This window comes from Octopus sinensis, linkage group LG2 (assembly GCF_006345805.1).
Source record: "Octopus sinensis linkage group LG2, ASM634580v1, whole genome shotgun sequence".
NCBI classification, from domain to species: Eukaryota; Metazoa; Mollusca; class Cephalopoda; order Octopoda; family Octopodidae; genus Octopus; species Octopus sinensis.
This window is the reverse complement of record NC_042998.1, coordinates 91,497,140-91,522,271: the sequence shown is the minus strand read 5'-3', so window position 1 is coordinate 91,522,271 and position 25,132 is coordinate 91,497,140. Positions and strand designations below refer to the sequence as shown.

Sequence of the window (25,132 nt, the reverse complement as noted above, 5' to 3'; positions counted from 1 at the left end):
TATCATCATCATCGTCGATATATATGTACATACATTTTATGTATACAAACAGATGTACAACTGCCACAGCTATTTTTTAGAGTACCATATAGATTACTATATTCTAGTCTGCTTCCAATATAGTGTTTAAGTAACTGCTACATTTAGTAGCATTATTAATTATGGAATACAGAACAAAAATAGAATAAATTAAGACAGACGCTCATAAACACAAATTTACATTATTAGTTTCATTGCATATTTCACCATCATGGCAAACCATGAGAATTAGAATTGAAATCAAAAGCATAAGCTGCCATTTTTGCACATGTCATTCACAAAGTTTTTTAAACAAAAGAACATAAGGATAAGCATTTTCTTTAAACTTTCATTTCATATTTCAAACAATATTCAGAGTGGCTATTTTAAAATAAAAGCAGGCTTGGTTTACCAGCTGATGATTGGAAACAAGCTACTCTGGGTACTTTCAATTAAAAGGTATTAAAGAATACTCTGCATAAGTATTGAGTCCTGTTATTTATCACTTCTGGTAAATCAACAGACTTATAAGTTTTGTGTGTGTTTAAGAGCATGTGTATATGTGTATATATATATAGGATCTTCTGCATGAGGAATGAGATGGTGTACTGAACAACCAGCTGAGAAGTTAGTGGTTTGTATTCTTTCACCAGTACTATTTGTCCATGATTAAAACATAATGAAAGGGGTGATTATGATGGATAGTAATGAAATCAATGATAAATGAGGATAAATATAAATGAGAATGATATTTTAAAACAATTACACAATATCAGCAAACTCTAGCTGTCGTGATCTGCTGCAATTTTGTAATTCTTAAATGAAATTGATTTAGCACTGAAATATTGTGAGTTGAGTCATATGAATTAAATGAACTGTGAGTAATTTTAGTAAAATACTAGCAAGGTAAAGATTTAGTATATTTTGTTTTATGTTTTGAAATCGTAGAGGAAAATGAGGAAGAAATGTGTTAATTTGTTTATTACATTGATAAAAACTGTGTTTGATTTACTTACATTCTGTAAATCATACCATATGCAGTTTACCTACCTTATGTTGTTTTTTAGCTATATTTCAGCAATTTCATCCATAGAGTTTTTCTCCAGTTACAAAAACAATTCTTAAAACCACCACATTGTACAGTACTTTACACTATGCTTATAAACAGCATTTGATTGTAATAGTTTTCAAATAAAATGTACAATTATTTAGATAGGGAATTTAGTCAATATTTATAACCTTAGTTTATCAAAAAATGAAAGAATATTTGGCTGATATACTTAATAAATAACTAATGTTCTTTTAACTTATCTTATAATCATGATATAAATTTTTTTAGTCATTGATTATTTTTGCTATTTTATCCAGTAACTAGTTTAACTCCATGCTTTATGCATGTTTTAAGAGAAAATGTAAATTAGATGTATATATATTTAAAGTATACAGATGCTTAGAAGTATACTTACATAATGATGAAACATTTACATTTCATAAAGAGTGAAGTATTTTCAATACAAGAATGATAGGAACATATTGATTTCAACAGAATGTTTAAAAAAGATGAATATTTAAGCTTAATCAATTAAAATTCTGGATCAGTAAAGATAAAATTATTTTCTTCCAAAGGAAAGCTACTTATTCTTTTAAATGATACTTAAACTTCCAAACAGCTCAAGAAGTAGCACATAAATAAATAATGTATATGAGAAATGTTATCCACACATTTAGAGATGAATATTTTTCTATATATCCAAAAACAATTACAAATAATACTTACAAACAGAAGAATATTTCAGTTCTATATTTACGAGATGAGGAATTATGTACATTATTTACATTCAACGGATATCTTGTTTGTTGTTAACACAACGTTTTAGCTGATATACCCTCCAGCCTCCTTCAGGTGTCTTGGGGAAATTTCGAACCTGGGTTCTCATTCCTAAGGTATTTTTCAATGTTATTATTATTAGTATTATAATTATTATTATTGTTCAAGTCACTGCTTGGAATCGAACTCGGAATCTTGGGGTTACTAGCCCATGCTCTTAACCACTACACCATATGCCCGTGGGCATATGGCATAATGGTTAAGAAGGCTGGAGGATATATCATCCAAAACGTTGTATTAACAATAAACAAGATGAGGCCAATATCTGTCGAATGTAAATAATGTAGAAGAATATTTCATTGCATGTTTGGAAAAAGTGCAATACTTTACAAGTATTATCATATCCAGGTAAAGTAAATATGAAAGATTCTACAGAATGGCTGTTGCAGAAAGGAGAGCAATAGTGATAGAAAAATATTTCATATGAAAAATTTTACATCATCATCATCATTGTTTTGATGTCCATTTTTCCATTCTTGCATGGGTCAGATGGTATTTGCTGTGGAAGATTTTCTACAGCCAGATGCCCTTCCTGCTGTTAACCTTTAACCTTTTCTCAAGCAAGGTAATATTTCTCTAAGGTCAAACATATCTTCATGGAAGATTGCAAATGAAGGACATTACTTGTGTCACAGTGACACAACTATCATACAATGTCAATAAAAGGAGACATTGCTAAAACTCCACATAATATTCTTGTAGTGTAGATAACATATGCAGTTAAGGGTCCATACTATGCTTGTTTGTGTTAAAACTAAGGCAGCTCAAAAGATTTTATCTTTCATTTTAATATGAAATAAATTTCTGTAAATTTAATGCATCTAAATATCAAAAAGAAATAGCCTCAGATTATATTCTTTCTTTTTTATATTTCATAATTCTTTTGTATCATAAATCAAAGTGTAGAGATTATTTTAATTGAATCATTAAAATTGATAGATTGTTCAATCAGAAATAAATTAAATGTGGTGATTTTAAAGAACTGTAATCAATATATATATATATATATATGTATACATATATATATATATATATAACTAAGCATTCACATCTAAAAACATGTCATTTTCCATTCCGCATTTTTTTTTTTTTGTATTTTTCATGTTGAGAAAGAAAATATCATTCATTCAATTGAAACCTAAAACAGTTGTGTAAAGAATAACCATTTTTAAAAAGTAAAAATAGCATAGCTGTCTATAACCTAAATAATATCAAATAAACAGGTCATCACATATATTTCTTTTATTGGAGCAAAATAAAGTAATCTTCCACACTCTCACAGAAAACATGACAGAAACTAGTAAAAATACTCCCCACCCCTGGGTAGTGTTCCATCAGCTAATATATTAAGTCATTCAGAAGTTGTTTTGCATCTTCTTGCAAGGGACTTTCCACAATTTAGAAAACTGATTGATGCTATATATATCATCCTCCTCCTCATCATCATTATCATCATCTTCATTATTATTGTTTAACATATGTACATATATGTATGTATGTAGGTATGTATGTATATAATCTTGTCTGCTGGCATGTATGAGATTACATTTTCTTTTTCCAGTTAAAGACGGTGTTATAATCTAAAGAAAACTTGGCTATTATACCTAACAGGCTGTGCACCCACATATAAGTTTTTCTCGTTGGCTTGAAGCAAGCTTTGTTGTTGCTGCGTATATCCTGATCAGTCATATTCAAGCAAAACCGTGAGAAAGATGAAAGACGTTCATGTTTTGAAATTCCCAGCATTTGTGTGTGTGTGTATGTATATATATATATATATATATATATATATAATATATATATATGTATACATATATATATATATATATAACTAAGCATTCACATCTAAAAACATGTCATTTTCCATTCCGCATTTTTTTTTTTTGTATTTTTCATGTTGAGAAAGAAAATATCATTCATTCAATTGAACCTAAAACAGTTGTGTAAAGAATAACCATTTTTAAAAAGTAAAAATAGCATAGCTGTCTATAACCTAAATAATATCAAATAAACAGGTCATCACATATATTTCTTTTATTGGAGCAAAATAAAGTAATCTTCCACACTCTCACAGAAAACATGACAGAAACTAGTAAAAATACTCCCCACCCCTGGGTAGTGTTCCATCAGCTAATATATTAAGTCATTCAGAAGTTGTTTTGCATCTTCTTGCAAGGGACTTTCCACAATTTAGAAAACTGATTGATGCTATATATATCATCCTCCTCCTCATCATCATTATCATCATCTTCATTATTATTGTTTAACATATGTACATATATGTATGTATGTAGGTATGTATGTATATAATCTTGTCTGCTGGCATGTATGAGATTACATTTTCTTTTTCCAGTTAAAGACGGTGTTATAATCTAAAGAAAACTTGGCTATTATACCTAACAGGCTGTGCACCCACATATAAGTTTTTCTCGTTGGCTTGAAGCAAGCTTTGTTGTTGCTGCGTATATCCTGATCAGTCATATTCAAGCAAAACCGTGAGAAAGATGAAAGACGTTCATGTTTTGAAATTCCCAGCATTTGTGTGTGTGTGTATGTATATATATATATATATATATATATATATATAAATAAGTAATATAACCTATAAGACTGTATGATTGATCTGTGAGGCTTCTGGCTGCTCTCTTCAGCAGATTAAGTTACCATGTATAGCTACTTGTTCAACAAACTTGCAACTAATGATGCTATTCTCACCCTCTTCCTCTTCCATCTTCCTGGTTCTTCTTCTTCTACCCTACTCTTCTACTTTTTCTTCTTCTATTTGTCATACACTGTTCATTTCATATCCTCAAAACAAGTGGATGAATTTACACGTTAGTTATTTATCTCTTTTGCTCTAAAGATGATGAGTTTTGTCTAACTTAGAAACAATGGTAGAAAGGAAGACAATTCAAGTCATTCACAGACACAATAACACATACATATATATATATATATATATATATAATCTGAGAAATAATAATCTTGTTCTAATAAGAGATATAAATGTGTGTGTGTGTGTGTGTGTGTGTGTGTGTGTGTGTGTTCACCTTCTATAAAAACAAGGCAAGTTTAACACCTGGTGACAAATGAAACAATTTTGATTGAGAAGGGGAAATAATTAAAAAATCTCCAGAAATGATATGACATTCAAGAAAAAATAGTATTTATTCTAGAGACAAGTGAACAAATATGGTCGTATGTTGCTGCTTTTGATAACATGTGTCCACAGTCATCCGCTTGTCTGAAGAAAAGTAATCAAACACTCCTTTCCTTTATGGCATGTCAAGTGCAGTGGATTCTTGATATTATCTCCCCTTATCATTCATATTTGGTAGCATATGCCATGAGGTACATGATTAGCTTCCCTTAAGAAGAAGAAAATTTCAATGAATGAAGAATTCATCTCGTATGATATTTCCAGTGAAAATTCATGACACTGTCCCTGCATGTGTATACGTATGTGTTCGCATACATGTAAGTGTGTATGCATACATGTGAGTGTGTATGTGTGTATATACACACACACATATATATATATATATATATATATATCTCATAGTGGGGTAGGCTGGTTTTTACACAAACACATACAATACAAACATATGTTTTCTTCTTGAATACAAGTTGTAAAACTTGCAATGCAGTATGACGTGGTAGCATAATTTTTTGAACTATCTGTACATACATATTTATAAATACATACACATACACACATACACACACATATTCACATACATAATTCACATTTATGCATGTATACACATACATAAATACATACTTATAGATATATAAACAGATACACATATATATATACACACGCATACAATCACACACATAATGGAATGACCTGTTATGTAAAAGAATTTGATATATTCAAACATTCCTTTAAGTAAGTTTAAAATATCTGGAGAATCTATAGATGACAACAATTATTCATTACAAAACTGTTTTGGTTTTCCATTTCATTCTTTAAAGAAGTGCAGCTTCTCTAACTACAATTCTTGTCATTCTTTTTTTTTTCCTTTTTTTTTTCTTTTCAAATCAGACCATTTCACATTTTATGAAGGCAATATTGAGAAAGAAAAAAAATAATTAAAATGGCATAGCAATATCTACAACATTAATGTTAATAAATGGCAGTCAACTATATTTGAGATGAGTTAATGTAAATTCTATATTATAGACTTATGTTTAAAATAGGAAGTATTAATATTGATCGTTTTTTTTTGCAGTGTTTTGTTTCCTTTCATCTTTTGTTGGTTTTAAAACTAAAATCTTCAATTGTTTTCATATAACAAGCCCATATAACAATACTGGAATGTCAAGATATTGTAGATAAATTACTGAAATTTCAATATATTGTAGATAAAATAAACAATTTAGTATCACTAAAATTAGCAGAGTAGGGGAGATGTTACAAAATGTTGTGCCATGAACTGAAGTTTTATAAGGTTTAACTCCTTCTCAGTCCTGATTGAGCAGACTTATAATGAAGGACATTCCACTCATTCCACACAGTATATATAGAATATATTATTTAATGCCTTCTTTTTCTAAGACAGTCAAGTATGACTGAAACAAGATTTGGTCCCTATTTCATTGGATTGTGAAAAGGTTTATGTGATGGATCTTAACAATGAGGGCTAATGGATCAAAGAGGGTTTTCTTTTCTGCACAGAATAAAAATTTGTTCAAGATTATAAAATTTATCAACCCATCCACTGCAAAAATTCGAGTTTCCTTTATACGATGGAAAAATCTTTAATGCAAGATATTATTCTGGATAAGCATTTTGATTGAGATACTTTAAATTATGAGATCTCAAAGTTGGAACAATTACTTGAGCTTGCAACCACTAACTAATTTTGCTTTGGTGAAATGTTACAAAGTAGTCAGGTCTCATTTGGAGGATAAAAAGGATCTCATTAATAGACAAATGGGATATTTGCAGATATCAGTAGTGGGAAGGAATGCAACAGATAGAATAAGGAAAGTGCTGTGGATGTGATTTGCAAAGTTATGCAAGGAGTTCTGATCACCTGGAAAAACTAACAATAATGGAAATGATAGTCTGGTGCAATGAGGAGAGGAAACAAAGCACTCTCATAATATCAGAAGCAATGAGAATGCTTCACATCCAATCCAGCTACTGAAATTTAGATAATACTCATATGAGGAAGGTCTTGGCCAACACATTCAGTCAAAAGGTCTAGAAATACCGAATGCTACAATATTGAAAGCAATGGTTTAATAAATCCAATGCTGCTGGTAGATTTTCTAATGGCTGCTATGGGAAGAAAGTGACAAACTATAATTACTCCCATAATTAAAAATATTTTCCAAATTTATAGTTTTATTAATATCTCATAACTTTGCAAATGTTGGAGACGAAGACTATAGTGTGGTCAGACCATCTGTACTGTACACTGAGATGTCATGTAAATTACCCATAAAGCTGGTAATCAAATGTTATACCAACTCAGCAACTCCAAAAGGAATAATCTTTGGATAAACTCTGGCATATAAATAGGGATTAAAGATCTGGCATTTACAAAGAGATTGAAGATTTGTTCCCAAGAGGGATAGGACTAATGTGGCAGAGGAAAAATGCATTGAAAATTATTTCTTTTAACTTTACTTGTTTCACAAGACTTCAGTCATGCTGGAGTACTTCCTTGAAGGGTTTAGTTGAACAAATTGACCTTAATACTTATTTTATTTAAGTCTGATACTTATTTCATTAGCCTCTTTTGTCGATTGATTCTTTAACAATAAAGTTGAAGGCAAAATAAGCAGAAAGAGAAAAGGAAGATTGGATAAACTAGTTTGTTTTTGAAAAGAAAATGGGGGAAAATAAAAACAATTTTTAGTATCAGGAGTATCCTGAGATATACTATAACTAATCTTCAAATATTTAAATGTTATTTCCATTTTTAAGGATAAAAATGATATTTAAAATATACAGAGAAAGAAATTAGGATATGTGAAGATACAATGAGACTAATAATCATAATAATTTCTTTAAGTAATTAAATAGAAGATTGCCATAAGTCTACATATCTACAAAGGCAAGCAGGCGATTTTCTCAGGTGAATTGTCAAGCAAGTGCAATGCAATGCAAACAGCCAGCAATTGTGCAAACATAAAGCACTACTATGATAGATATACATTGCTAATATAAAATCTACAGAAGTGAATGTCATATTAAATTAGTGTGTGCCATGTTAATTTGCAAAACTATTATTAATTAACATGATGTAAGATATTAAATACATAAATACTAATCGAATGATAATGATTATTAGTTTATGGTAATGCTAAACTAAAAAGAAATCTATACATATACATGCATAGAGTGTTGATAGTAGGTGAAAGAACACAATATGACTTTAGAAGTACACTGACATTGACAAATATACAAAAACAACAGCTGATACAGAACAACTCATCTCATAAGAAATAGGAAAGTGTAAGAAAAAGGTAATGAAATAGCCGTAAAATATGTTAAATATATAGAGAAGTAAAAAACATTTTTACCTGAACGGTTTTAGAAGTAGGGTTATAAATACATCAAATAGACTTCTTTCTACTTGAAAGGAAGCACTGAAATAGTTTTCTTTTGTTATAAATCTATGAATAATTTTATGTTTTCCTTCATTTATGAAATAACTATAGTAAGCTCATGTCACATTTGTCACATTTCTTGATAAACTATCAATAGAAATCAAGTCTATTTAAGCAAACTTGTTTTCTTTTAAAAAGATATTGATATTATCCTGAATAGTTAACAGAGACAAATTCACAATATGAAGAATACAAAAGGCAAAGTGACAATCACTGAAAGCTGGGCTGAAGAAAGAAATATTACATTGTTTTCAGCCACAAATAAAAATAAATGTGATTATAACTTTATATAGTAGATACTTATAATAAACACAAAGCATAGTCAACAGTAGGAATTATCAAAACAATAGAAGCAGGGACAGGACTAAATTCTAGTGTTTACAAAAATGCATGCACTAATCACATGCAATTATATATGTAATCAATATGATTAAGAGGACTATGGGGAGATGAAAACACACAATAGACATTTTTAAGTGCTCATGCATGCAAAGTAAATTAAAAAGCAGGTGAACTAAAGAATGACAGTGTAATCCAATAATGACATGCCAGGTCATATTTGAAACTATGAAAAATATTGATAAAAAATTAACTTGTTTATTCAAATTAACCCTATATTTGAAAGGCAGCTAAAAATTAAAGAGGCAATCCTTCCTTTATTAAAGTTTCTTATATATATATATATATATTTTGCACAAGAGAATAATCGTTATTATGATAATTTTCTATAAGCTATTAGAGTTATTGAATCGATTATTAGAGTGCTATGGTTATATTATGGTTATAATACTGTTGAATTGAACATAACACTAACAATCAGAAAAATTAATTTGTTTTTGAATATCTTTTGTTTTTTCCTGTTCATTGCTTAATAGAGAACAGAATAATAAAGTAATGTCTGAAATATATATGATAAACTCAACAAATTAACATAATTACTTCAGAAAAACTAATAAGTGCAAAAAAGTTTAAGGAAACTAATATTGCAGTTTGATTTTAATAAGCAACATTCAAGAAAAAAAATATTAACAAAAAAAGCTTTTAAACTAGCATATTCTACTGCTTCAAGAAAACCATGCCCTTTGCCTTCCAATCATTGGTTACTGCACCACTCAATTACTTCAATACAGAAAAAAAGCAGAAGTTATAAATCCAATTCATTTATTCCAATTTTCGCTAACGAACTGTACAATTGCTACTGCATGTTTCTGATTATATTTACAAAATCTGACTTACATACAGAGCACCAATTAAGACAGAATGAAACTAAGAATCAAAAATTTCATTATGTTATGCTTTACTGTCATTGTAATCAGATCACCTGCTTTTAATTACCTCAGTTATAACCCCAGTAGTTTAATTAAAAAAACATTTCATTTGACTGATGTAAGCAAAAATAAAAAAAACAATTATTACAATTAGCATTTGCTACATTTAAAAACAGTAACATTAAATATTTACTGTTTCTTGAAAGAAATAATTTTAAAATAAAATATAAACAGAAATTTTGATTAAAAAAATATTAAATTTAAGCATAATCTAAAATACTACAAAGTTGTAATATATAATATTAAACTTTACATCAGCATTTGAATAATAAGTCCAACAATAAGGTAAAAGTACCACTATGGTTATATGCACAATTACCAGGCCAGCCTGTAACCTCTGATAAATATAGGCAAAGAATAAGTAATGCAAATAAAAATGAGAAGCTTCCTTTTTTTTCCCCAAACAAAAAATATAGACAAGGAAAATAAGATTTAGCATAAGTGTAAGAATGTTTTCTTGAGAAAAGAAATATTAAATATAAAGGCAATCCCACTGATAATGTATGTGTTAAACTTCTGACTACTTCCGAAAATCCTTGTAACTTAGTAATAGGAATCATCAATTAACCAAATCTTTTGGAGATAGATTTAATGTCAGGGTTAATAAACTATCATTGTTTTCAACTGAAGCAAAGTAGCCATCAGTGTCCGAAAGATAGAGGGTCTAATGCATTTGTTGTTGTAAACAATGTAAATGTAATTTATGTAAAAGCTGAATTTTAACTTTGGGCAGTGACTGAAATATATATCTAATAAGATAATTTAAACATAAAATATATTTTAAGCAAAACATCACACTAATATATGCCCTGATATTATACACAACATATTATATATATATATATATATGTTGTATATATGTGACTATGCATATATGTTTGTGTGTGTATATATATACACACACACATACGGTATGCTTGTTTGTGATATGTATGAGATAACTTGTAATTATGTATATATATATATATATATATATGATATATATAGATATATATAGACATATTTACACATGTGTATATATATATGCCTATATGTATTACACATACATATATATACTATATATTGTATATAAATATTATATATAATATATATATAGTTTATATATATACATACACACATACACACAAACACACATGCACACACACACACACATGCACACACACACACATCACCCTTCCACAATATCCTCATTTGTTTACAATTTGTTTTCTACCTAATAATTATATTTACTGACTGGGGTGATAACTGCTCACAATCTATTTTGAAAATAAAAAAAATAAAAAATTGCAAATAAAAATAAAAGATATTGTTAGCCCAATTATATTTTAACATTATTCCATGCATATCATTTTGGGAGTTTAGGCGGCAATCAGCACAGCATGTAACCAGTAGACTTTGAGAGTTTCTTTGCTCTTTCATTATGACTGCCATAGACAACAGAAAAAACAGCACCAAAAACAGCAACCAAAACTTAAGAGCCACGCCATGAATCGTATGAACATCATAACCATAATCATGGCCAAGAGGAAGGTCTGCATGCTGGCATCCCCAACATTTGTGGGTTCCCCACCTTCTGTTGGAGCTGCTTCAGTTGTTTCTTTCTTGGTTGTTGACTCAGTAACTGTTTCTACTGTCTGTTCCGTGATAATTGTAGTTGTTTCAGTTCTTTCAAGCAATGGCTTCACTTCTGCTACAGGGAGTGGTTCTGTAAAGGGAAGAAAAGCAAAAAAAAAAAAAAAATGCAAAGAAATTATTTTGTGTAAAATAATGTTAAAAAACCTAAAACTATATATTTGTTTTAGGCACAGGTATGACTGTGTGATTAAGAAGCTTGCTTCCCTAATCTTGTAAACTTAAGTTCAGTCTCACTGTGCAGCGCTTAGGACAAGTGTCTTCTGCTATAACCTTAGGCCCATCAAAGCCTTGTAAATGGAAATGGAAAAGAAGCCTGTGATGTATGTGTGTCTGTGTGTGTATGTATGTGTATATATATATATATATATATATATATATATATATATATATGATCATCTTGAGAAACTCCATTTTTATTCCTTCCAACATCACAATGAGTGCTTTATCATTTGTATGATGTGGAAAATATTCCAACAACACTACCCAAATGATGTTAGCATCCACTTTAAAATTCATCCAAGGCTTGGTCCCCACGCTATTCATTCTCTACAAAAGTCATGCTCATGTCACATCACAACACTAAGACAGAATTATTTCACCTCAGTTGGCCCTGCTCTCTTTAACATCATCCCAAAACACATAAGAGAAGAAAAACATCCCCTAATATTTAAACAGTTCCTGGACAAATATTGCCAATGAATTCCAGATAAACCACCTACCCCTGGATATATCTCTGCAAACAATAACTCTCTAACTGAATGGGCTATGGTTCCAAAAGAATGACTGATGTGAAACATCTTTAAATGCCTTTTTCAAGGTTAGACATGGCCTGGACCAATGCTGGCCTAAACTTGTCTAAGTATAAATATTTGTGTATATGTGTGTGCATGATGTGTTATGTGTATACTTGTCTAAATACCAAATGGTGGTTTAAATGGACATAATCAATTTCCAATCTTTTGTGTAAAACTTGTCAAGTTATGGGAAAATAACATCTTGCCTGGAAACAGTGAGGATTGGCAACAGAAAGGGCATCTGGCCATAAAAAACTTGCCTCAACAAATTCCATCTGTGTCATACAAGCATGGAAAAGTGGATGTTATCTCCAAACAACTTATGATGTCCTACATATATAGGACACATCTACATCTTGTGTGTGTGTGTGTGTGTGTGTGTGTGTGCTCGTGCACATGTGTGGCTTGGCTTCCCATGCCTTGAGCCTCAACTCTGGATAGGATCATATGGGCACCATTATGGAATTAGTGGTTAACACTTTAATATAAATAATATATATTATGTAAGACATTTAAGTCCTTCATCTATCCCAAACTGGTATATGTAATGTATTATATTATGTTATTCCTTCTCTCAAAATCCCTTCAGTAGTTAGTCAAAGTGGCACCTTTCCATCAGTTTTAATAAAAAGTATTCAATTGTTCAATCAACAAAGCTACTATAAATGGTTGAGTAAGCCACAATCCTGAATATTCTTAGTGCAATCCACAAACAGAATCACCATGACACAATAGCTTACAAGGTTGAACCTTTACATAACTAATATAACCTATCCTTTAGGCTTCTACACAAGTCTGTCTACCCAATTTCACTCACAAGGGCTTGAGTTGTGCTTGGGTTATGATGAAAGACACTTACCCAAAATGTTAGACAAAGAAGTTGAACCTGAGACCTCATGATTTTGAAGCATAGTTCTTAATCATTTAACCATATTACGTCCATACATACATGCTTATACATGTATGTTGACACACACACTCAAGTGAAAATGTTCTACTTAAAAATACATGTTTTGGTATGATTGCTGGAGACTTAGAAAGGAAGAAGGTTTAAGTCAGCTGCATAAAATGAGCAGTGATGAATTAAACATTAAGCAAAATAAGCATGTGCAGAATTGGTAAATGGTTTATGGCACAAAAGAAATCACTTTAAACTTGTTAAAATATTTTGGATGCCTTATCTCTGCAAAGTATAGAAGCAGATATTTTACCTAAGATTAATTTTGAGGATCTGATCAAAGATTTTGCAATTATAAAAGATAAGAGGAAAAAATAGAAATAAAGTGGAAATATACAAAAATAAACACTATTTCTCATCTTACTGCTAGTTTTGTTTCAGTTTGAAAGATAAAAATTTATGTTATGGTTTATTATTGTTAACATTTCAAATTATATATGGAGGCACCAAAATCTTTTGAGTGCTTAGGGCCTCTATGTGTCTTAATCTGGCCTTAAAAATGAGCATTGTTGGATGTGGTGGTAAGTCATTGAGAAATAGTAGAAAGAGAAATAGTAATTAGAAAGAGAATAGTAGAAAGTGAGGGATAGAACTAAACCCTGAGGAACACCAAAGGTGAGGCAGGAAGAACTCCATAGCTATGATACAGTCTGACAGGAAGCTACTGATTCAAGATATAAGAGATGGATAACGTTTTCACAGGAGATTCACAAATCAGACATGGTCAATGACTTTGCTGATGTTTAGAGCAAAAACATTACTCTCTGCCAAACCTCCCTAAAGTGAAGATCCGCTAGTAAAAGACATAGAAAAGTAGGTCTTTGAGAGATCTGGTTTTGCAAAAACAAACTAATGATCACTAAGGAGACAGAAAAATTTAAGGTGAAGAAGTCATTGTTAATAACTGTCTCTATTACTTTAGAAAAGATAGAAGTGGAAGAAATTGGGCAATAGTTGCCTGATTAGAGGGGTTGCTATATTTTGGAACGGGACACACTGAAGCCTGCTACAGTAGAAATTGAGATTAAGTGGTTTGGTGAGTATAGGAGGAAGTTCTGGGTGCATTGTGTAAGAGCAATAGAAATTAGTTTAGTAGAACTTGTCCTTCTCAAATATATCAATTACATTCAGAAATCACAGATACATGAGGTGAAAGCAATTTTCATAATCATGAGTCAAGCCTGTGTTACAGCCTTGACTTGCTTGGAGTTTATTACGACAAAACAATGAAACATGTATTTCACTATTCCAATGGAAAATAGCAGTTCTCAATTTCACGTGTGTGTGTGACCCCCTTCGGTCATGACACTGACCATGGGCTTGCACCTAGAAAGTTACCCTCCCAGGCAAGTATGTATATATATGCGTGTACGTGTGTGAAAATGACTGTGCGTATGCATGTATATATTAAGGCAAACAATTAGCAGAGACTTTATTGTCTCATTAACTGCTCTCGTCACTCCTAGTTCAAATTCCGGCGAGGTCAACTTTGCCTCTTTCATTTCGTGGTTGATTATTAAGTTAACAGATTCGTATTGAAGAAGATTCTTCTCTCTCTCTCTCTCGCTCTCTCTCTCTCTCTCTCTTTTTCTTTCTCAATTTCACAAGTATGCACAATGATACAGTACATTTACCTAAGCCTACTTGATACACACGCTTATCTCTTGTCATCCCTACAGAGTCCCAAATACCAAGACTGGTACTAAACATTTTGGGCAATATTTCCTTTCAAGAAGTGAAACCAATTGTGTGTGAAACTAACTGTGTCTGACCCACAATTGGATTCACTTGTGAAAAGTGGATGTTAAAATAATGATGACAAGACAATCATTCAAAAGAATAGTTATGTTGGTCATAATTGGTGTGTTATCATAACATGGTCATAGTAGGTGAGTTGTCACCATAGTATGGTCATAACTGGTGTATTACTTCAGCAATAATTTTCAGCTTTTCTATTATATGTTATATAATATTATACTGTTAATTCAAACAGTTAACAGGTATATTTAATATATAAAGCCTTGCATACTGGGCAGTTATATACAGAGTAATATATACATATATATCATTAAAAGCAATTCTTCCTAGATTTTCATTATGCTACGATTGAAAATAAAACTTTTTTTTTCCAGTTTAGAAATCAAAATGCATGATTAATAATTCTCCAAACTGAACTATTAGAGAGCTTTTGGAGTTCTTGTAGTATTGTAATTTTTATATAAATTCTTCAATTTTGAAAGAGTTGTTACATTACCTGGTTTTGGAGGTGCTCCACGGCTACTAACATCAATGTTAATCTCAAACTTGTGGAACTCTTGCTTAATTTCCATCTTCTCCTGTTCACTTACAACTGCTCGCTGGGTTTCAAATTCAGTATCACTAATTGATAAGGCTGAAATTAGAATTGGATAAATACTTGAAAATAATTGTTACTGAACAAACATACATTTTTGTAGCTAAAATAAAACTACAGAAGTAATTTTTTTAAATCACAAAACACTAAATGGATAAATTGAATAAAATATAAATAAAATACTTATGATATTTTCTATGACTAATAAACATTTATAAAATAAATATATTTATAATTAAAAATATGAAAGCAATATTAATAGTTCATTATCTAATTTTATTAATACAATGATCATTTTCATTGTAATTATATCTCTCAAAAGAAAATTTGGGGACAGTGAAGTTCAAAACTCATCAGAATCTAGAATGAAAACATCAGTACATTAGATATGTATTACTAATGATATCAATAGAAATTAAACTTATTAATAAAACTAAATGTGGACTAAAGCATTTAACATTTACAGAACAATGACACATAAATGTTAGATTTCATTTACAACTTTCTTTGCCAAAATATTTTACATAGCAAAATTTTAAGAGCATGTTAAATAATTTTCTTAATGTAAAATATTTTCTATATTAAATAGTATATTGTTGCGAATTTATTTTTGGCTAATTATAATTTTGAAAGGTGACTTTGGCAAAGAAAGTTTATTTATACATAAATTTGTCTATGTTAGACAATATTATAATTAGCATAAATTCTTTTGCTTTCCAATCAAGGCAGATCCTGGTAAAATCCATAATTGTTAATTAGGTTTATAAAAGAAAATTGAAATAATATTTTTAAACAGGTCTATAATCCTATTTTGTTAACAGCTCACACATACATACGCACATGCATGCATGCACACACACATGCACACGCACATACACAAAAACATACATACAGATGCGTGCATGTGCACACATGCACACAGAGAATTACACATTCTGAAGAAATACTTCTTTGATTACAGAAGTAAAGCGGAATGTAAAACACTGTAATAATTTAGTTTTTAATAAATCATAATATAATTGCTTATATATATGCTTGTGTATATAACTCAAGGGCCTAGTGGTTCATGAATGCACAAAACTCACTCCTTGAATTACTTTTGTAACTTTCTACTGATTACAAACAATAAAAGTATCTATATATTTATGTATTGACTTCTATTTTTCTGGTTTGTTCATTCAAACCTATACACATACATACACATATACATACATATACATATACATATATATATATATATGTACGTACGTACATACGTACATACGTACATACATACATACATACATACATACATACGTACATACATACATACATACATACATACATACATACATACATCTATGTATGCACCATTTTGAGCAGGATACTATTTAACTTCAAGCGAGTCACCAAAAAGTCAATAAGGTGTTGGTCAATCTGATAAAGATCAAGCTGGATTTGTAACTCAGATATTTAAAATACAAAGACTTAATCCAATTAGTTGTAAACATGTACTAAAACATGATAAAGATACACTGCTAGAGTAACAACAATACTATAAAATTGATGAGTGCTTCATAATTTGAAGTCATCATTATTTTTATGCTTGTTTTTCTATGCTGACATAAGTGACATGGGACTTATAGAGGCAGTGTTCAATAGACAGATACCCTGTCTGACTCCAACTCTTTATTGCTTTCAGCTAACATACTTTGTTCCACTGGTCCACACACATTGAAGCACTAAGTTGTTGGACATAAATCGATGTCACCCTTGCTCACATAGGGGCAATGTGAAGACAGACAGTAACACGAAATTTACAAGTTTTTTTCATACACAGCAAGCTTTATACTGTTTCATTCTCAAAATTTCACTCACAACATATTGGTTCACCCAATGGCATAGTACAAGACATTTCTCCAAAGCAACACACAGTAGGATCAAGTCCAAACCCATGTGACCGCAAAGCAAATCTTTCCAGTTCCAGCCATATTTGCATCTTAAGATCTTCCTTTAAGTAGGATTTTACCTAGAGACACCACATAGAATTTGAGTGTTCAAATGGTCCCTTTATAACCCATTGTGATCTAAAACTATCTTCACTAGTTATTATAGTATGCGCTGCTTAGAATCTAAAAAAAAGATGTACAAATTTTGATAGTTAAGGAAAATATTGGATAATGCTTTTCTTTTTTATTAGTCTCACAAAGATAAATGGAATGAAAATATTATTATTTTAATACTACTTTAAAAAGTATTCTGAAATTGTAAAAACTCTATTTATTTAATTAGATCTTAATTTAGTAAAAAATGTTTTAAATGAGAAAATGAAACAATATACTATAAAATTCTCACAAAACTTTTTGAGTATTTTTAGTTGCTATACATTGTGAAAAAGAGTTGATCATTAGCATTGAAAAATAACACAAAAATATATTAGAAAGCATTAATTTGTGCGCAGATGAATTACAAATTAACACATAAGCAACAGCGCATGTACAAAATGTTCAAAGGCAAATGCTGAAAAGTAACAATGATAACGAAAGTGATATGCATATCTTTTTAAATATTAAAATACTTTTTCCCCTCTAGAAATTATTAAAGCATAAAACTTAAATTATACAAAAAAATTCAATCTGTGAACTGCAAGAATTAACAGAGAGAGTTGCAACATTTCATCAAATTAAAGTTGGATATCAAACTTATTGCAAGATTAACATAAAGGTACTTAAATTCTATTATAGAGGAAATACAATAGCAAATAATTAACTATGATAACCAATTAAAGACCAGGAACCAGGAACATGATACATAGCATTTTTTGAAATGTAAAAAATATTTGATAGAAATATTATGCTAATTCCAAAACTAAAATAAATAATTAAAGATATTTTAAAAGTTTTAAACAAAATAGAATTTATTAGTGACAGAACTTAAATTATATAACTATCATCATCATCATCATTGTTTAATGTCCGCTTTCCATGCTAGCATGGGTTGAACGATTTGACTGAGGTCTGGCAAACCAGATAGCTGCACCAGACTCCAATCTGATCTGGCAGAGTTTCTACATCTGGATGCCGTTCCTAATGCCAACCACTCCAAGAGTGTAGTGGGTGCTTTTACGTGCCACTGGCATGAGGGCCAGTCAGACAGTACTGGCAACAGCCATGCTCAAATGGTGCTTTTTATGAGCCACCTGCACAGGAGCCAGTCCAGCGGCACTGGCAACGACTAGAATTAATGAAAGGCTTTTTATAAATAAATTATTTAGCTACTTTAAATTATAGTGCTCTTTGACAATTCCATCACATTTACATAAAGATAAACCTACCAAGCCTAATGACATGTTGAATATACCAAAATATATTTAACAATTAACAATGACTTGCATATTTTATTTTTAATATGTTCCAAAAGATTCAAATGGAAATAAGGTAATTGCTGTTGTGTAATCACATGATTTATCATTTAACATTTGAAATGGTTTAAAGAATTTTTAATTTAAAAGGTGACACGAATCACTGCAAACCATCTGAGTTGCTGATGAAAGTAACATGAATGCTCAAAGTAATTCACTCTTGCAATAGAATAAATTTGGAACTATTGTTGCACTTCAATTATTTAAATTTTATTACATTATTTCAGAGTTTGTAGGTGACCAGGTGTAACTACATAAATTCAGGCATGAACTGGTATTTTGCAATAGATTATACAATGTTGTATAAGTATGGTTTTATACATCTTGATGTAAGCTCAAAGGATTACAAATAGCCAAAATAATGTTCAAAATTACAGTTTATGATATTCTTATTTATATTTGATTTTTAAAATTTTCATTCTCTCATAATCAAAATTATTTTTTCAAGATTTATTTATCACTTACTTGAATATTATTTGAAAGTGACAAAATGTAAAAATAATGAGATTTTAAAAAATATATTTAGCTATCTCATAATTAGGTAAATTAACTTAATCTATGAAGTACTAAATAGACTATCTATTGGGAATATATTTTAAAAGACAAACATAAATGATTTATATCATATTCAATATTAATTGAGATCTGCTTCAAATTTTCTCTTTATGTTATTTGTTACTGAAACTATATTATCTCCTTTTGGCAAGCTGACAGAAATGTTAGGCCACTGGGTGAAATGCTTAGAGGTATTTCATCTGTCTTTATGTTCTGAGTTCAAATTCCACCAAGGTCGACTTTGCCTTTCATCCTTTCAGGGTCAATAAATTAAGCACTGGTTGTGTACTTGGGTCGATCTAATCGACTGCCCCCTCCCCCACCAAAAAAAAAAATTTCAGGCCTTGTGCCTAGAGTACAAAAGTATATTATCTCCTTTCATTTTAGATTTATTTCCAACAACCAATATTTTCCCCCAAAAGTTTATCACTTGCAGCTTTAAAAATATTCTAAAATATTCTTATTTTCTACAGTCTTTTGACTAATGTAAGCTAATATTTATATTTTTAATTTCCAAGAATATTACAAAAACAGTTTTAAAATGTTAGCAGTCATTTTTTTTATATACATGAAAGATAAATTTAAAGCTTTCAGTTACTGCTGTTTGATATTTTACAACTGAAGATAATACTTATTTTATTTTTCTATCAACTTTTTCTTTTGGTTTAAATGTAAATATGTTTATTCTTTGATACCTGCTTTTAAAATTGAAAATGTTACAACATTAATTTATAAATACGAAATGATTATTTAATTTATCTTTTGACATCTTTACAGCAGCCTCAGTTTGTTTGTTAGATTTCTGAAAGGGAAATATCAGTTCAATGAAAAATGTGCATATCACATAGAAGGCATTAAAAATAACAATTAATACAATATGAGATGAGTAAAGCAAGCCACAAAACGTAAAAGCAACAAGGTTAAATTATGTTTGATTTCAGTCTAAAACATATAAAAACTTATTAAAAAAAATGTTTTTAATAAAAGATCAATAATAAATTTTATAAATAAATATTTAGTTATATTCCAATGTAAGTTGCTGTATGAAATTCTTTGAATTGTTAGAAACAAGTCAGGAAAATAGTTTTGACTAATAAATAGAAAGTTGTAATTCAATTTTATTATTAATTTTGATCATTTTAATGTAGGAAGCCTTAAAACATTCAAGCAAGGAACAAGAAAAAGCAAAGCACGGTAAAGAAATGTGGGACTGTAGTGCTTTTGTTTGCATTCATAAGATGTAGTGGTTTGTGCTGGTTAAAAAGCCGATGATTTCACATAGCAATTTTGTTTTATTTTTACTTACGTAATACTGTAACGTAGGCAGTAGATACATATGAACCAGCATCATTTTCAATCCTCACTTTATATTCTCCTTCATCTTCTAATATAGCTTGTTTAACAACAATCATAGTTCTGTTTTCTTCAATCACAATTAAAAATTCTTCAGTAGATTCGATAACTACATCTTCAAAATACCATGTAATTGATGGAGCAGGATGTGCTTCAAATATTATCTCAAGAGTAAATGTATCTTTTTCACGGACACTAATATCATGGAACTCTTTTATAACTTCCAGCTTAGTAGATTTTTTATGAATCTCTGATACATCAATGGTCTTTTGAATATACTCAGATTTTTGTTTTACAATTTCACTTGTGGAATCCTTTTTAATGATCCTGATTTCTTTTTCAAATTCTGGTTCAGGTTCTTTAGGATGTGAAGCAATTGTTTCTATGGAATATGTTTCTTTTTGTGTTACATTTAGTTGTTCAGGAACTGTTCTAACTTCAATATGCATCTCTGGTTTTCTTTCAACAGGAATGTCTTTTTCTTTAGAGACAATAGTCATGTGAACTTCCTCAAACTTTGGTTTGGGAGTAATTTCTAGACCTTCTTTATATATTGCAGTTTCATCAACGGGTTCTTCCCTTCTCTCAGGTGTAATTTGTTCAGTAACTTTCTGGACAATATGTATTGTCTCATTGACATCAACCTTCTTCTCTGGAACAATAGTCATGCGAACCTCCTCAAATGTTGGTTTGGGGGCAATTACAAGACCCTCTTTAAACACTGCAGTTTCATCAACGGGTTCTTCTTTTCTTTCAGGTGTAATTTGTTCAGTAACTTTCTGGACAATATGCATTGTCTCATTGACATCAACCTTCTTCTCCGGAACAATAGTCATGTGAACTTCCTCAAATGTTGGTTTGGGGGTAATTACAAGACCCTCTTTAAACACTGCAGTTTCATCCACTGGTTCTTCTTTTCTTTCAGGTGTAATTTGTTCAGTAACTTTCTGGACAATATGCATTGTCTCATTGACATCAACCTTCTTCTCCGGAACAATAGTCATGTGAACTTCCTCAAAAGTTGGTTTGGGGGCAATTACAAGACCCTGTTTATACACTGCAGTTTCATCCACTGGTTCTTCTTTTCTTTCAGGTGTAATTTGTTCAGTAACTTTCTGGACAATATGCATTGTCTCATTGACATCAACCTTCTTCTCCGGAACAATAGTCATGTGAACTTCCTCAAAAGTTGGTTTGGGGGCAATTACAAGACCCTGTTTATACACTGCAGTTTCATCCACTGGTTCTTCCTTTTTCTTGGGGGTAATTTCCTCTTTAACTTTCTGGACAACTTTTACAGTCTCCTTGACTTCAACCTTCTTCTCAGGAACAATTGTCATATGAACTTCCTGAAAACCTGGTTTGGGTGAGATTTCCACAGCTTCTTTAAATACAGCAGTTTTATCAACTGGTTCTTCCTTTCTCTCGGGAATTCTTTCTTCTGTAACTTTCCGAACAATTTCTACAGTCTCTTTAACATCAACCTTCTTTTCAGGAACAATTTCCATGTGAATCTCTTCTAACTGTGGTTTGGTTACCACATTTACAGATTCTTTGAACAAAGATGATTCTGAGATTGATATATCCTTCTGAATATTTTCAGAAACATTTATTTTTATATCACTCTTTTTAGGTCTTGTAACAGGAATAGTTTTGTCTACTTTATATTTCTCTTCAACTTGCATAATAACAGGTACATGTTCAGCTAAAGAAACTTCATGCTGAACAAGATTTGTTACAGAAATTGCTTTCTCCACCCTCTCTTCTCTTGGTTTGATTTGAACCATAACTTTTGAAGTTTTGTCTCTAGTAGTCTCAATAATCTCTTCCTTCACAGGTGATATTTCTGGTTCCACAGCAATGTCTATGCATTCTGTGAACTCTTCAAGGCTTTCCTTTTCTTCATCAGATGGTTCAGCTGCATCTTCAAATGATTCTTCCTCAACTTCTACAGGTTTGTCCTCATACACATTCATTTCTTCTGATACAGTTGGTATCACCATATCAGTAATTTCAGCGATCTGAATTTCTGCTGAAGTAGGGATTTCTCTAGGAATAATTATCAATTTATCAATCTCAGTCTCTTGTGGAATTTCCTCAGCACAGACGGATCCTTGAGTAATAAAAGGCTTCTGAGAAGCAGATGATGGAACAATTTCAGCTATAGGTTCTATAGCACATACTTCTTTGATGACATCATGAGAAGATTCAATAACTGTAGTATCTGGCAATTCATCAACCTTAATTTCTTTTTGCACAATTAAAACTTGTTCTTTTGTTGTTTCAGTGGTGTCATAATCAAATGTTGTACCAACTGGAGATTCTTCTCTGGGCACAACAACTAATAAGTCAAGAATAGTATCTTCTGAAGAACCTTCAACATTAATTTCAAGCTTCTCTGATAATTCATGTGTATCTTTAGATCCTGATTCAATAAGTTCGGTCTGTACTTCAACTGGAGATGGTTCCCGAGGGAAAGCTTCAACATTTTCTGCTGCCAAATCTTCAGGTAAGACTGTGACATTTTGAACATGTTTTTCTGTGACCATATGTTGTTCTACACCCTTAGATTCAATGACTTCAGATGTAGTTTCAACAGGTGATGGTTCTCGAGGGAAAATATCAACATTTTCAGTCGGTAAATCTTCAGGTAAAACTGCAACATTTTGAACATGTTTTTCTGTCACCATATGTTTCTCTACACCTTTAGATTCAATGACTTCAGATGTAGTTTCAACAGGTGATGGTTCCCGAGGGAAAATATGGACATTTTCAGCTGGAAGAACTTCAGGTAACACAGCAACATTTTGAACATGTTTTTCTGTCACCATATGTTGTTCTACACCCTTAGATTCAATGACTTCAGGTGTAGTTTCAACAGGTGATGGTTCCCGAGGGAAAATATCAACATTTTCAGCAGGTAGAACTTCAGGTAACACTGCAACATTTTGAACATGTTTTTCAGTAACCACATGCTGCTCTACACCCTTAGATTCAATCACTTCAGGTGTAGTCTCAACAGGTGATGGTTCCCGAGGGAAAATATCAACATTTTCCACTGGCAAATCTTCAGGTAAGACTGCAACATTTTGAATATGTTTTTCGGTAATCACATGTTGTTCTACACCTTTAGATTCAATCACTTCAGGTGTAGGTTCAACTGGTGTAGGTTCCTGATAAACTGCATCAGCATTTTCAGCAGCAATTACCTCTGGGATTAGTTCAACATTCTGCACTGGTTTTTCAACTGATTGAATAACTCTTATATCAGATTCTATATTTTCAATGATCATTTCTACTGGAGATGCTTCTGCAATGACATTTTCACTTTTTTCCATTGTCAAATGATCTGAAATTTCATTTATACAAACTTCAGTTTTGGATGTGATTTCTGCTTTGTTTATGGCTAAATTCTCAGATGTTTCTGGCTGGATATTTTCAAAATCTGTAGAAAACCTTAATGATTTTTCTTCATTAACAGTTTCTTTTGATTCCTGAACAAAGTGAATTTGCATTGTTTCTGATGGTATTGTATCAGGCTCATCCACATCCACTAAAATGTTAGTAGGCTCTAACATAAGAACATTCTTAAAACTGGATTCCACAGCTACATCTTTGGTCATCTCAGTTTTTACAATTTCTTTGACAACTTCTTTCTGAGCATCAACATTTATAGTTATTGTGTCCACAAAATTGCTTGGTTCAGTAGCTATTTTAACTTCTTCTTTGAATATCTGTTCAGGAGATACAGTAAATTTGATTTCTTCCTTTTTAATTTCTGGTGACAATACAACTTCTGTTTTGAAATTTGAAACTTCTGCTGGTTGAATCTGGATGCCTACTGTTTGAACTATTGTTTCTCTTTCAATGTGCTCTTCTTTTCTTACATCAGGTACAATTTCTGATTCCACATAATCATCTTGATAGCATTCTTCAAAATGATCTTCACTATCATCAGAAACTGGCTGACCTTCAATGCATTCTTCAAATGTTTCTTCACTTTCAAAGCTTTCACCTTTCTGAATTCCATATGTTTTATCAATTATTTCAATATTAACTTGTTCCATTACTGGTTTTGCATCTATTGAAATCTCTTCCACAAATGTTTTAGTGACTTCCTTATGCTCTTCTTCAATTGGAGAAGCAGCTGAAAGAAATATCATTCAAGATGAACTTTCACTTAAAGATTCTAAAAACAAATTCCAGGTTCCACATAAATTAAT

At 30.9% G+C, this 25,132-nt stretch overlaps 1 protein-coding gene across 1 annotated transcript in view; it reads right to left on the bottom strand.

Annotated features, from left to right (window-relative positions):
• Positions 1-25,132, bottom strand: part of LOC118762202 (titin-like) — a 285,670-nt gene that overhangs the window by 25,320 nt on the left and 235,218 nt on the right. The window contains exons 95-97 of the mRNA XM_036500741.1: positions 20,863-25,056; positions 15,503-15,640; positions 11,432-11,566 (exon numbers count right to left, since the gene is read on the bottom strand). Of these exons, the coding sequence (XP_036356634.1) occupies positions 11,432-11,566; positions 15,503-15,640; positions 20,863-25,056 (4,467 nt within the window). The remainder of the gene's footprint in view (positions 1-11,431; positions 11,567-15,502; positions 15,641-20,862; positions 25,057-25,132) is intronic.